The following is a 15,926-nucleotide window of genomic DNA, read 5'->3' on the forward strand; positions in this document are numbered from 1 at the left end:
TCCACAGTGGGGATCAACTTGTGATACATATTCACAAGGGGCTTTGTCTGCTCATCTGGAGGGTCTGCAGGGATTTGGAGCACAGTGGTTGCCCTTTCAAGACACAGATGTAATTTTTTAGGGGTGGAAACAGTAGCAGCAGAAACTCGTGGCTTGGATTAAGAAGGCAATTACTCGCTTGCTTATTACTTTTGAAGATGACATTTTCAGTGAAGTGAGACAGCTGACAGGGTGTTGCTGACACGGTATTCTCGTTTTAATCCCACGAGTCTTGAAAATACTAAGTTAAACCTGAGCCATCCTCTTAAAGGGAATTAAGATTAATGCAAAGAGCTGATATTCAAAGGGTTTATGGCCTTCGGTTGATGAATTGGTACCCAGCTGAGCAGAATGATGAACTCATTTGAAAGACTCTATGCCATTTCTGGCATTTTCTCTCTTCATTCCCTTCTGTATTTTTCATTAAATGCTCATCAATATAGTGTATGGCCTACTACTTTCTTGACTAGCAAAAGGGGTCCATCTTACTGTTAGTCTGCAGAAAGGATACCCTTAGAGGTTACTGAAGAATTGTTAGCAGTGGAGTCCAAATTTTAATTTTGTCCTTATCACCTGTTAGCTCCCTAGCCTCAGAAGGTCCCCTTTGTTTCCAAAAACTTGACTTTTTTCGTTGAAATGAAAATAAAGGTCTATATTGCCTCTATGTCACTATCAGGTATAACAGCATCAATAAAGAATCTCAGTTCTATGTAACACATTGTACAGATGACATGCTGTGTGTTTTGATTTCTACAAACAGTGTTTAGAGGTAAGAGCCTGTCTTACACACAAACAACTTAATTGTGTGTACATGCTTGTGTAGATGTTCATGAGTGGAGGATCCTTTCATCAACAAAGAGTTTGGGAAGTTGAATATCTTATAATCATGTGACGAACAGTCTCGTCTGGATGGTGATTCCATTAGGTGCCTACTCCGTGTCTGGCACTAGACTAAGTACTGTGGATAAAATCGTCAATACAAAGGCAATCTCTTGCCCCTTTCGTGGGTCTGTGTACTTGTCAACATCGAGACTTCGGGTAAAAAACAAAAGTGACACAACAAAGTGAAAAGATAGTTTCAGACTGTGCAATTGCTGTGGAGAAACTAAAACAAGTCATGTGCCAGGAGAAAGAATGGCCTGTGACAATCTGGACAAATAGAATGACCAGATCATATGAAGAATAAGTGAGATTAACCCAGAATGCAGCTATAAAGACAAAGAGGTAGGAAAGTTCTTGAGATATATGGAAAGGTGGGTGGAGAACTTAGGATCTGAAGAAGAGCAGAAGAGGAAGTATGAGAGGAGGAAAAGCAGCCCCTGGGGGGTAGAGTGGACTGTGATGAAGACATAGGAATTCACTGTGGTTGCCCAAGGAAGTTCTTAGCATGTTTTAAGTGTGATTTATGTACTAAACATGGAAAATCAACTAGTATTTCTTATAAATAAAGCAGAGCAAAACAAAATAAGACACCATCCCCCCCCACTCCCCTCACACACAGTCTCAAACCAAGAAACCAAACCAACTAACCAACCAACCAAACCAAAAATAACACAAAACCAGGGGGTCGGAAAAGATGCCTCCACTTTCCTTAAGGCTCTATGAAGCGTGTACCTCTAGGGGGCGCCAAAGGAAAATGTTTAAAGGCATTTGCAGCCCCAGGATGAAGAATACTATGGCCCAGGTATCTTCAGTATGGTGGAAAGGTTACCTATGAAATCCTATTAAACCAATAACTTGTCCCAAACAGAAAGGCAAATAGGCTTAGTTTACGTGCAGTGAGCCATGGTTTTCACAGTGGAGAACTGTTTATCATAGGATGGGAGTGGGAAGACATTGGGGGTTATTTTTAATCTTTTTCCCATCTGGTAGTATTTGAGTAGAATATCAAACAAATATGGAGCCAGAACTCGCTTGCTGGATTCACTTGGCAAGAAAAACATGTCTATACTTAGAACTTTGAAGACATTCATAATTTGACACTTAGGGTGTGTTTTTCTAAATACTACCCCGGCATATTTTATGTGGTCTTTCAGTAGTGTGCACCAAGGCGGGCTACTGTTGAGAGGCAGTAGGTTGTAAGCGAGGCTTTCTGCATACATCAGATATCTACAATTGATTGTGAGAACATTTTAGACCAAGTATGTCTTCAAAAAGGAGGATTCACAAGCAGGAGACAGATGAGGAGGCAAGAGGGAGGAGCAAAAGAAGAAAGAAATGATTTGCCAACACTGAAACATAGTAAAGAAATGAAAGAAAAGAGCAGGGGTGCTCAGAAGAAAGTGGGTTTCATGCTAGGAGTTTAGACATCTGTGTTCACAGAATTTGAAACGCACAGCTCATACATTGTATATATTATGCAACCCCAGGCAGAGGCCCCAAGGCCTTCTTCGAGGGACATTTTACTCTGCATCAAGTATTAAAGGCTTGGGATATTTTTGAGAGTATATTGACCATTGCCTAGAGTACGGAAAAGTTCAGCACTGCCCAGCTCTCAGCAAATCTCTTATCTCCCTGTCTCAGGCCTGATGATCACAGCCAGGTGCTTCATATACTCACTGCTTTTGCTAGAGGAGACACTCCCAAAAGCACAGTCAGAACAGCTAACCAGATAGGCAACCTTAGCAAATAGAGCCATCACGAAAGGAAAAGGACCCCCAATCCCATCAAACCCCACCAGGCAGTGATGGGCAAAGCTTTCCATTGGTGCTAGTGATCTGCAGACCACCAGTTACTTCTAGTAGGATTGCCCGCTCTAAGAACTATTTATACTCAGCTAGAGGAGCTTTAACATCTATTTATGCCAGCAAGAGTAAGCAGAGATGTTGAGGACCGGAGAGATTCATACAAAACGGCCCCTAGCCAATCACCTCAGACTTGCTTTCTTCCTAGACTGAGTCTGTTGAGTTTCCCTCTGTAAATGAGAAGCCCCCACACTCACTCTCCCTGCTAAGTACCAGATATTTGTTAAACAAAGTGTCAGGTCATTAATTATCAATTGGTTTTAGTGAATTTAAACAGCAGATTCTTTGTCGACCTTCCCAGTCACAGACAACATGAACTTTGTTCACATAAGCACATCCATATTTAATGAGGGAGAAGAAGAGAGGAGGGGAGAGAAAGGAGAGAGTTGGAGACTTCGTCTACGTATTTCATTAAAGTCAACTATATTAAAATACCTCCTTTAGTTAATAAAAAACATATTCTTCGCCAAGAGTCTGCCATCTTGCAATTCCTGAGACCTATTTATTCATTTATTCAGAGATCTGGGGCTGGGCACTTAAATAAGAGACAAAGCACAGTAGATCCCCAAGGGCACTAACATTTCCCAAATAAAATCCCTGTCAGGATTGTGAAGGATGGGGAAGACCTATTGGAGGGCACCCAGCACTGCAACTCCACATCTAGCAAAGATTAAATTCATTCAGAAACAAGCCAAGCAGAAATCCAAGTGAAGAATCCCTACAGCAACCTGCTGTGAGTTAGCAAAGCACCACAGCTTAAATCTAGGCGGTTCTCCCCTTCTGTGTCCTGCCTCAGCGGCGCCTGTAGACTTTGAATGTCAGCCACAAAGGCTTCTGTTAGAGAATTACAAAGCCGAGTAGTAAAGTTAGCCGTTTTGTTCCAGTTGTTATAAGCCTTGAAGCTTCCCACAGAAGCTCGCCCAAAACCTAAGTAAGTTAAGGAAGCAGACTTACAAGAATGAGGCCACCTTACTTCTCTAGAAGTTATTTCTAAACAACCCAGGGGAGTGGCGTGGGAAAGCAAGTGCAAGCAGGAGTTACCTGGTTGATGGAAAAGACCGCTAGTCTGGGTATGAGCACTTGAAGTGTGACTTGCAGCAAGGATGTGCCCAGGCCGGCCAAGATGGCCCAGGTGAGAGGCAGCGGAAGCATGCTGTAGGTGGCGAAGAGTGTAAAAAGCACGTAGCCTATGCCGTCGCCCAGAAGCCCATAGCCCAGGCCTGCTGCCAGAATCTGGGTGGTCATAGCCACCCAAGTGACCACGCCGCTGTATTGCAGGTAAGTGTGGGAGGTGGTGTCCTTCCTGACCACCACGAGGGCGCAGATCACCACCTCGATGCCAGTGAAAAAGCCTAGCAGGATGCCCTTGAGAGGGTCCATGGGAGCCGAGGCTAGGCTCAAGTGAAGGACTAGAAGGGTGAGTTTGGTTAGTACATCCAGCACGTTCATCACTACCTCCGATTTGCGCCTCTGGCCCAGGAAATAGCGTTGATAGAGGCGCTCCAGATCCCGAGACTTGAAGGAGTTGCGTAGGGTTGGGAAAATGACCCCACGGTAGCTGTATCCCCCATTGAGGAAGAAATCCGAGTTACTTGGGGCACAGTCAAGGTGCAGGAAGCCCAAGTCGCCCCCACCCCCGCTGCCACTGGCACTGCCGCTCCCGCTGCGTTCCGGAAAGACTTTGGTGCCACCGGTGTTGTGCGCTCGCTCTCCGGAGCCCAGAGAATAGAGAGGCAGCACCGAGTCGCTAGACAGCTGCGGCGCGTGGTGGTTTGGTCCGCTGCCCGCAGGGTTCGAGGCTTTGCGGGAGCCCCCGCCGCCGCCGCCTCGGTGGCCGTGGATGAAGCGCTGCTCGGTGATGTGCCGCACCGCCGTCTGCCACAGCAGCCGCTGCGGCCGAGAGCCGCTCCCGCCGTCGCCGGCCGGGGGCGTCGGGTGAATGGTATAGAGTTCCTCGCTGCCGCTAAGGCAGTGCACATCCGAGAGTTCCATGGCTGGGGTCCGCAGGGAGGGAGGCTCAGACACTGGTTGTGGCAGTTGCGGGTAGGGGTTTTTAGAGACCCGAAGGCCGCTTGGCAGCGATCCCCTCTTTCCTAGGCTGCTCGATTGCAGGAGCCCTGAGCAGGGCCCCCACAGGTCAAGTCATAGTGAGCCCGAGAGCAAGGGGCTCCTGGCAGATTGCAGTGGACCCCTGCGTACTGGCAAGCCACCTTCCCGCCAATCAGCTCCGTTGGGATACGCAGTGAAAGTGGTGGCTATTTGTCCACGAAATCCTCGGCACTCTGAGCCACGCAGTCCCTTTCTGCGCTCAAGCTCCTGGGCTGGCTCTAGGCTCAGCGTCTTGGCGCAGTCTTCTCTAAGAGGCGCCTGGGCGCCGCGCTTCTGCTGCGCGTCGGGCGGGTCCTGGCTGCGGCACTGGACTCTGGACGCCCACGTCTCGGCGGCTGCAGAAAGGCTGGCCAAGGGTGACCGATGGCTAGGATGGGTGCTAAGTTAGCAGCTGTGGCTGCAATCATCGCCCTTCGGATAACTCCATTGCGCCGGCATGGGGAGTCGGGGAGGAGCTGGAGGCGGGCGCGATGAGGCAGGAGGTGTGGGTGATGGTGAGGTGGCAGGGCGCCCCGCGGGAGGGCAGGAGAAAGGTGGTATCCTTAACACTAACAAGTAGCCAAACAGTTAATTTGGAGGTGTGCTGGATGAAGCTCTCTCTTCGGTTCCTTCCTGGTTGTGGCCACGTCCAGAGCAAATACTGACAGCGCGAGTTCTGGACTGATGCATTCCTCAAGGAGGATCGTGGCGGGGCGCTAGCCTCAGGGTCCCAGTCTCCGCTACAGGACTAAGTCACCAATGCTAGGAGCGATTCTGATGGGTCGCAGCACACAATTCCCATTCCCTTCACTTCGCTCTTTGGAGTCCATTGGGCCTGCCAGACCCCAGGGGATGTAGGAAAAGAACAAGTGGGGAGGGCTGTAAAGCCAACAGCTGAGTATGAAGAGAAGCCACTGGAGCGGATTCCTGAGCCTGAGAAATGAGCCTTGGCGTGTGAGGAGGCAGGCGAAAGGTTTCAGCGAGAAGAGAGGCTCCAGGCCGAGTGGAAGTCGACGAGACGCCTCCGGATCCAAGGAAGCGCGGGGCCACTCGGGCGCTCGGAACCGCGCAGCGGGACGGGAGCCTGGGAGGAATTTGGAGACCTGTCAGAGCGGTCAGACACCCGTGGCGACTTAAACCCGCCCCCGCGCCAAACCACGCCCCCGGAACCCAGGATTGGGAGGGGGGGTAAAAGGGGTGGGGGCTGGGACACGGAGGCACCCAGATCTGCACAGGATGCACCAGGTCTTGAAGAACCGCGCTGGTGGGTTGGGCGGGCGCGGACTGCTGGAGCCCCCGAGCCTGGCTGAGCGCTGCAGCGGAGCGCTCCAGCTGGCCGCGCCCGCTGGTTCCTCCGCGGTTCTTTTTTAAGCCCTGGCTCCTGTCCTTGGCAGGTGCAGAGCCAGGATCGTAGGCCGCTTTGCCCACGAACATCTCGAGACCAGAGACACGCACTAGAGGTGCTCATTTCCGCCCTCCCCACTCGGGAGCGATGTGATGTGATGTGATGTGATGTGAAGTGTGTGTGCGTGCGCGCCTCTCCCGGTGTGTATTTAATGTCAACTTTCAGGTTAAAACCAATGAAGCGGCTCTCACAGAGGCGGGCAACCTCTAACTCTTCTCTACACTACGGGTCTGGATAGTTGAGGGTATTAGGATGGGGGCGTGGCCTGCATGTTTCGGATACTAAATTTGTCCCGGCTTTCAAGAAAGGTGCGAAAGAGGACCTTCAGAATATCATTTCCAGGGGCCTCAGGGAGGAAGCATTCCTGCCTGCCTAGGTACGTTAAGGGTCGCGATCAAAACCAAGTTGCCCCGCAGAGGTTCTTGAATCGGAGCCCAATCCAGCGGGGTCCTTGGGTTCTGGCTTTTCAGGGATCTGGTACCAGTACCAGTCTGGAGCCTGGCTGCAGGTGGTGGAAGTCATCACCTCTGCCACAGCGACTGCGGCGGCAGCCTGTGAAGCTCAGGCCCTGAACGCAGTCAGCTGATGGCCAATGACGTCAGGCTCTGGGCGCTTTCGTAACCCCAGGGCGTCCCGTGAAAGCCTAAATGACCTGGTCAAGCTACCCTCGACACCGTCCCCACACTCACCCCACCTCTACCCCACCCCACCCCCACCCCATCCCATCCCCAACCCCAAGCCTGAGATGGCGTTTTTTATGCCTTTTTCTAGTGCAGACAAACTCCTAGCTCCTTTTGGTCCTAGGCAAAACACAGCTTTCTCCGAGGAGCTGGAGAGCCTTCCCTTCACCCACCCCAAAGCGTTCTCAGGGTTATTTGTAGCGGCTGTGCCCCAGAAACCTGTGTTTTGACTCCTCTTTCCAAGTCTTATAGGTCACCTGCCTCACATAGAGCATGCAGAAGGGGAAAGTCCTTTAAGGCACTACCTTTCCTCACCATCATTGCAGGAATTTGGTGCACTAACTGGCAAAGATCGCTCAAGGAAGAACTCAATTAAACGATGAATTTTAAATAGAAAGGAAGCTATTCTAAGTTCAGCTAGTGGACATGTTGATTTGTTAACTGTAAGAAGATCCCAGACCGGCTGTTCGACCCTTGCGAGCGAGAAGTTAAGAGCAAAGTATCTCAGAAACCGAATAAACAAACGCAACCAACAGCAACAACAACAAAACCAAAAACCAGGTTGTTATTTAGACCTTAATGAAACCAAAGTATACATAAGTCGGAACGGTTTATTTCTCCTTTTAGATCTTTTATATTCTTGGACTCAGGTTTTCCAAAACTTCTAAAACTCTAGGGTGGGTAAGCTTTTAATTTGGAGGAGAGGGAGAGAGAGAGAGAAAGAGTGAAGATTTTTCCCAAAGCTCTCTCTTCTGGACATAGAGATGGGGTTGCGGCTTTTCTCTTCCTGAGGGCACCTCAGCCGAGTCACCTGTGCCAGGGAGCACCCTAAGCACCAGTGACTGAGAGAGACGTCTCTTAGGTTCTTGCTTCTGTTTCCTGGAGACTGAGGGTTCAGCCCGGATCTATGAGGAGTTGAAGGCAGATGGAACTTTCCTGTAAAAATCTTCCTCTGGTTGGGTTTTAGCTCAGTGGTAGAGCGCTTGCCTAGGAAGCACAAGGCCCTGGGTTCCGTCCCCAGCTCCGGAAAAAAAAAATCTTCCTCCAAGCTGGACCTTCCCTTCCCCGGGATGATTTATTCAGCAGCAAGAAGAGGCAGACCAAAGAGGGGGAGACTTGGGCCCAATCAGAGAAAATGACTCAGGTTGGTGAATGAGCACAGCTTATTGCAAGGAGAAACTCCAAGAATTTCATGAAGTCAGAGGTTGGAGCAAACGCAACCGGGAGAAAACATCTCATCGGCCCAATTGACCTTTTCTGTCTTATAAGGGCACTGTTACAGGCTATTGTGAGGTGAGAGAGCTGATAGCATGGAGGTCCTTCTTGTTGGGACAAGATGATGCTCTTCAGCCTCCAGAGCATTCTGTTCTTGAATGAGAACTTTGGACACACACAAATATATACTATATTTTGTAATATGCCAACCACTGAAGGATGTCTAACTTAAAACAAGATTTGTCAAGCATTGTGTGGGAGCCTGGGAGGAACTAGGAATGTGCTGTTACTCCCTATATATTTCAAAGTATATACTGTGATCCCGGCACAATATTTTGACATTTTAATATATATATATATATATATACATTTCCATTTCTTTGACTTCCCATTTCACCTTTCTGCCCCAAAATGCTGCACAACCTATTCTTCAAAGCCCAAATAGCAGATAGTGTCTCTGCATAAAGCCTTTTATGACATCCCTAGTGACCATGAACGAGGTCCTCCTATGCCATCTGATGGTATGCTTTCTGAACACTGGTGTAGATCCTACCAAAGGGATTACAGATCTTCCATTAAATCCCATGTTTTCATTTCTGTTGCTTCTCCTGGTGAAACAGTGATCCCCTTGAAGGGTATTGCCATAACCCTTGGCTAGTGACATTTTCTTCAGCCCCTATGAGCTGTCAAACTCTTCCCGGAGTCCTCCATAAATATTCCACTTAACCATCTCAGTGATTCTGTGAGTCAGGCCTTTGTCTGCTTTTAGGATTCCCATTTTACTGAGCAGGACACTGCACACTGAGGCTTCTTGTATATAAGTACCTTTCCCCATGGTGGGGGTGGTAGATGGTTAGGTACATTTGGATGGTCTAAGTCTCGCATGCACATACTTAATGAAAATTCTGTAATCAATGATGACTAACTTAAGCAAAACTGATAGAAGTGAAAATATTAAATGTATGCTACATTTTCAAAGTCAGATTAAGCAATTTCTGAGTTATTTTGATGTGGAGAAATCTGTTCAGTAAGACCAAATAGCAGATGAATGGAACAGAACACAGTCTTGTGTAAATGGGTAGAAGGCTTATTCATTTTGGCTTGCTTCAAGGCACATTCCCACACTATTTTTATAATTGTGAAAAAAACCCCAGATTTTTACATATTAGATTTAGCCCAAACAATTGACTTAACCTATTTTCCCCCCACTAGTTTCGCAGTGAGAAAATATTCTTTTGCCTCTTTGGAAAATAACATTTATTTTGTGATGTTGATGCCTGCCACTGACTACATTTACAGTAGCTATATTTAAGAAAAGAAATTGGCTGTCCCCTCAAGAAGTACCTTCGACTCCTTAGCTTGATTGCACTCACATACAGGTGTAGATTCTAGAATGCCCAACAGAGAGCCAGTCTCTTACTGAAGACATTAAATATTTACATGTAAAAGAAATGTTGGACTGAATTCAACCCCAGAGATCCTGTTTCTAAAGGATGATGTTGGTGACAGAGCAGCTTCCCAAGTCAGAAGTCCCTAAAGGAAAATGGCATGCCTTCTTCCCCTGAAGAACTGCTGTTAGAAGACACCCACAACATTTCTGCTTCAACAGAACTTCAGGCGAAGCTGGTGTCTAAGGCAAATAGAACTCACTATGGGAAAGACTGCATTTAAAAGTTTGCACAACCATCCCATCTGTACTGCAGCACAATGCACAGTAGGAGAATAAAGTTTCAGCCTCACTCCTGTTTCTTCTCTGTCTTGAAAGATACAAGATGAAGTAAAATATCTGTAGACAGTTTGGGTCTTCACAGGAACTAGTTTAAATTAGATTTCGGTGCCTGCAAGCAGAAAAGTGTCTCTCAGTAAGAAAACTGTTTTGAGACAGGAAAGGCAGAGCTCATGGCATAGTCAGGCAAGTAGCAGAAAGGAGCCTCCAAGGGAGACAGACAGAAACATTTTCTGATTCTTAAAAGATGATCCGTGGTTTAGCCAGAGGGTGAGAGCACTATGACATTGTTGCTGAAATTTCAAAATTACAAGAAGACCCCCGCCACACACACACACTAAAGAGGGATTTGAAGATCCTAGGCTTCCAGGGAGAGTACTTGGTCTCACCATTGCTCTGTTCCAACTATAGCACCATTACTAGCTATAATCCAGAAAGGGGGGAAGAGAGGAGAGGAGAGGCAAGTGTGTGTGTGTGGGTGATATGGGGAGGGGCATCTAAACCTAAGGGCCATTTGAGAATGTGTATAGAAACCTAATACAGTAGAAATATTCTATAATACACACACATATAAAGATCATCTAAATGAAATTGAAAAATAACAAGGGAGCCAGAACTCCAAGAAGACATCTCCTATCACCAAATGAAACTCCAGTACTGGGAATGGCTATATTTAATCAACTTCTTGGTTCCCCAAGGGGCATGGTGGAAACCCCCAAACAACCTAGGTTATTCCCAATGATACTGGCGGCTCTTTACAGGCTGACGGTAAGGCCCTATTACAAGCACAATACCCACGCAACTCACTAAACAAGGAGAGGTTGAGTTGGTGCTACCTAGAGCCTTCACCTCTATGGTCTAGTGTCCATGGTACAGGACAGTACTCTGTCCACTACCAGATTAATCCAGCTACAAAGCTTCAGATGCACTGGTGCAACAAAGGCACTAAGCTCGTGGGAGTAACCAACCAATGTCTGGTTTGACTTAAGACCCATTTCAGGAGATTGAACCCACACCCAACACGGCTTGTGTGGTCAAAAACCTGAGTCTAGGTAGGCCAAGGACCAAGAGCTAACACCAAAGAATACTGCTCTGCTAAAGGAACATAGCAATAAAATGAATCCTAGCATTCTCCTATACTTATAGATCCAGGTTTTGCTCATCCATCATCAGAGAAGGTCTCTCCTGCAACAGATGGGTTGCAGAGACCCACAGCTAGAAAACATGCAGAGGGAGAGACCTTGGAATACCCAGTCCTAAGTGGGATATCTTCATCAAATTTCTCCCCTCAGAGAATTTTGTGGAAATGAAGCAGAAAGAGTAGAAGTGCCAGAGAGGATGAAGGCCAGGGAATCAAACTCTCTAGACACAGCAGGGCTAGCACACACATAATCTCACAGAGACTGAGGCATCACGCATAGTGCCTGCCTGGGTCTGCACCAGATGGGGTCCTAGAGTTGAAAGGAGGGGTGCTCGCATATCCCGAACCCAGAAACTATCTCTAACTGATAACCACTTGCAAATGAAAAATTAGTTTTCTCCAAAAGAGTCTCACTGGGGCAACAAGCGACTCTTAAGACATATATATATGAATTTGATGAAGATATTCCACTTAGGACTGGGTATTCCAAGGTCTCTCCCTCTGCATGTACATATATATATATATATATATATATATATATATATATATATATATATATATGTGTGTGTGTGTGTGTGTGTGTGTGTGTGTGTAGAAATTAAAAGTAGTGTTTCCATCATCCTGGTATATATATTAGCTTCAGATTTGGGGTTTTTATGGGATTCTTGTGTGTGTGTGAACATATGTGTTTGTCTCTGCATCTACATTCTTTGCTTGTAATTTTTCTTTGGCTTTTTTTCTTGTCTGGTTGTTTTATCACATTCTGATTTGTTTTTGGTTTATCTTTCATTTTATTATCATTCTTTAGGTTGCTGTTTTTTTTCTAACAAGAGGTGGAAAGTGTGTGGATCTGGATTAGAAGGAGGAGGTGGGGAGAAACTGAGAGGAGTAGTGGGGTAGGGAAACCGTAGTCAGAATGTATTGCCTGAAAAAAATGTCTATTTTAAATAAATGAAAAAAAAAAGAATCTAGGTCAAGTGTGTAGTAATGGACAACAAAAATAATGTTAGCCTGCACCTTCCAACCTTGCTGATATTCTACAACTCTCCTTATTTCTCCCTTCTTTAAAATATCAATCCAATTATTATGGATTATTATTATTTATTTTGAAACTTTATATGGGAATATGCTATTTACATCATATCTATTCTTTTTTGTTTCATGTTCCAACTCCTCCCATTTTTCCATTCCACCCTCAAATTCATGAACTTTTCTTTATTATATACTAATATGAGATTACTTTTGTATTTGTGGATATATAAAAACCTACACATATTGAACCTATTTAATGTTGCTTATATGTACATGTTGTTTAGAGTTAACCTCCAGCTCCCTGTGCTTGTTCAACACATCTCCGTCCTGTTTCCAGTTCTCTTCTTTTTATAATTGACTAAGTCAAACAAACCCACTAAACATTAGTACTGTCCATGTGTTCGTCATGGTACAGGGCCGTCTACTGAGGCATGGGATACTATCCCACCAACCCTCAAAGAAGGATGATTGGCTCTTGCCCAGCAGGTATCAACTGTCAATATTTTCTCACTTAGAGGTAGAGCTGTTCATTCACTGTCCCCATCTATGCTGGGAATTTGGCTGGCTTAATCCTATAATCTTATGCTGGTAATCACAGCTGCTGTGATCTCATGAATTTGGTGGCCACACCATATCCAGAAAGGCAGCATCTCACTGCATTACTCCCCACCCTCTGGCTCTTATATTGTTTCTACCAACTCTTCCTGAGATTCCTTGAGGCTTGGAGTATGTGAGGGGAAGGAGGGTGATATATATGCTTTTATTAGGGATGAGCACTTAGTCTCTTATTCTCAGCACTCTGACCAGTCATGTAACTACTACCTATTGCAAAAAGACCCTTGCTGTCTAAGACTGAGAGCAGCCCAGGTCTATGGATACAAACATAAATATTCAAAAGGCAATTTGACACCACGACTGTTAGGGAAAAGAGCAGTAGCAGATGCCCCATGGTATTTTTATAAGCTGATTTTCAGTCTTTCTGCTGTCATGCACATTGCCCTTCCAAGAACCCAGTATTTAAGAGCCACGCACTTTCTTCTCTCTTTCTGTAAGCTTGGGAACCCCCCATTTTAGACTAGGAATAGTTTTTGTTTTTTAAGATCATCTCATTTTTTTTCTGGATGCTCCTATGCACTTCGTTACTTCCTACCACTGTAAAACTTTTTGGTCTTCTATGCGGATTAAAATTTGGGAAAGAGAAATCAGAATGATGGAAACATTACTTTTAGTTTTTGCTCCTCCTTTCTGGAAGTGATTGATGGGTAGCTTGATGAAAGAAAGGAATAGGTACTGCAAGGGAGAGTCTCGCAGAATGGTCTCCATGTTTAAAAAGGATATGCCATCTTCATAGGTTAGAAATGGTTTTCATAATGCAGATCCAGTAAACTTATGGAGTTATGCAGCCAACTTCCTGGGTCAAATTCATATAGCATGTATATGTAAATTTGAAGAATAAGGGTATCAATACTTCCATAATGTGAGCAACTTTTTCCCCTTCTTTATTAACTTGGGTATTTCTTATTTACATTGCAAATATTATTCCTTTTCTCAGTTTCCAGGTCAACATGCCCCTAACCCCTCTCCCCTTTTATATGGGTGTTCCCCTCCCCATCCCACTCCAAATACCGCCTTCCGCCAACAATCCCATTCACTGGCGGTCCAGTCTTGGCAGGGCCAAGGACTTCCCCTTCCACTGGTGCCCTTACAAGGCTATTCATTGCTACCTATGAATGTGGAGCCCAGAGTCAGTCCATGTATAGTCTTTAGGTAGTGGCTTAGTCCCTGGAAGCTCTGGTTGCTTGGCATTGTTGTTCATATGGGGTCTCAAGCCCCTTCAAGCTCTTTCAGTCCTTTCTAAGATTCCTTCAATGGGGGTCCTGTTCTCAGTTCAGTGGTTTGCTGCTGGCATTCACCTATGTATTTGCTGTATTCTGACTGTGTCTCTCAGGAGATATCTACATCCAGAAGTATAGCCTGCACTTCTTAGCTTCATCCGTCTTATCTAGTTTGGTGGCTGTATGTGTATGGGCCACATGTGTGTCAGGCTCTGAATGGGTGTTCCTTCAGTCTCTGTTCTAAACTTTGCCTCCCTATCCCCTTCTAAGGGTATTCTTGTTCCCCTTTTAAAGAAGGAACGAAGCATCCGCATTTTTCATCATCCTTCTTGAGTTTCATGTGTTCTGTGAACCTTGGGTAATTCGAGCATTTGGGCTAATACCCCAATTAATCCTAATGAGTGCATACCATGTGTGTTTTTCTGTGATTGGTTTACCTCACTGAGGACGATATTTTCCAGTTCCATCCATTTGCCTATGAATTTCATAAAGTCATTGTTTTTGATAGCTGAGTAGTATTCCATTGTGTAGATGTACAACATTTTCTGTATCCATTCCTGTGAGCAACTTTTATTATACACATTCTTCCTCTGAAGTAACTTCTAGATAATATAACAAAATTCTAGACAAAAATAATGTTTTCTCAAACTCTCTATGTTGCATTTATTCCAAGTTTATAAAAAATAAGTTTTGGGTTAACAGAAAGTAGATTTAGTGGTTGGACTCTCATCACTCAATTATGGATGAAACAGATTTGCATCGCAAGAACCCTGTGCTCACCAACTTCCATGGTTTTGTGTATTGGGCACAATATAGAGTAGATTTTGTAATTTGAATTTCTGTAAAAGAAACGTTTAGGAGGCCTCTAGCCCCGAGACACTGACAGGAATCTGAATTTAACTAAAGCTGCTATTTGGTGAGATAAGTTAGTTTTGCTCCCTGGAAGATTACTGCCCTGTGGGAACTCAGAGCATGCTCTCTTTGTGAAGATGGGCAAGTTGTTAAATTGTTTTTAAATTCTGACAATATGGTGCAAAAGTAATAGTTTTCCAGGTTTTGTGAAGAATGAAGGGTGTATAATGAAAGTCTTGGTATTGGGGAGTCTACCCAGAAAATGCTCAGCTGACCAGCTGACTTACTCCAGGTATCCACCAGAGACCTATTGACTCCTGGCAGAATGGTCCCCAACTGTCTTCTGTTCTCTCTAGCTGTGCTGCTTTTTCTTATTTTTGGCTACCGTCCTCTCTCGCTTAGATAACTTCAGCAGAGACTTTTAACATGTTTTTAGCTATAGTCTGCCTCCTTTCCCCAGTGCTTGTGATTATTCTAAATTAAAAATATGATCACAGCACCTTTTTTTAACAGTGGGAAAAATAGCACATAACATAACATTCACCTTCCTAACAGTTTTAAGTATGCAGTATGATGCTGCCAGCCGCAAGCACACGGTTGAGCAGCAGCTTCCTAGTTCTCACCTCCATGGTCCCAGAAAACTGAAAATTTATACATACTAAAGATCAAGGCTCCTCCTTCCTACAGGCCATCTTGTTAACTTCTTGCTCAGCACACTGCAAAGACTTAGTTTAGTTGTCAGTGTGGAAGATTAGTTTTAGAACTGGGGATTGGTTTTCCCTCTACCCCTATCTCTTATTACTGTCCATCTTGTCCTGGGCTTCAGCTTCATTCAGTTCTCCAGATAGATTTATCTTGCTCTCTCTCCTCCCTCTTTGTACTTATTCTTCTGCTAGTAGCACAGGCTTCAACTTTTACTAAAGGACTTCCCATGATTTCCAGTGACTGAGTGAGGTATCTTTGTAAATTATAACAACCTTGCCTACAAAAAAAATGGGAAAAGTCATTAAAGAAAGTGACTTGAGCAAATCGGCATTTGTTTTTCTTAGACAGAAAGGACAGTGGTGAAAGGATCTGGTAGTTGGGTTGAGGAAGTCAATCACATAGATCATTGTGTGCTGGCAGAAGAGTTCGCCCTCCTCTTAGTATGAGTCCAGCTTCGTATGATT

The 15,926-nt window shown here is 45.3% G+C and overlaps 1 protein-coding gene across 8 annotated transcripts in view; it reads right to left on the minus strand.

Annotated features, from left to right (window-relative positions):
- The window catches only part of Adcy8 (adenylate cyclase 8), a 249,254-nt gene extending 243,054 nt beyond the window's left edge, over positions 1 to 6,200 (minus strand). For 2 of the 8 annotated variants that reach the window (XM_039078567.2, XM_039078565.2), the window contains exon 1: positions 4,239 to 6,200. In XM_039078567.2, coding sequence (XP_038934495.1) covers positions 4,239 to 4,775 — 537 coding nt within the window. In that variant the 5' untranslated portion in view covers positions 4,776 to 6,200. 8 annotated transcript variants of the gene reach the window in all.
- Between the last annotated feature and the right edge of the window lie 9,726 nt (positions 6,201 to 15,926).

This window comes from Rattus norvegicus, chromosome 7 (genome assembly GCF_036323735.1).
Source record: "Rattus norvegicus strain BN/NHsdMcwi chromosome 7, GRCr8, whole genome shotgun sequence".
Taxonomy (NCBI): domain Eukaryota; kingdom Metazoa; phylum Chordata; class Mammalia; order Rodentia; family Muridae; genus Rattus; species Rattus norvegicus.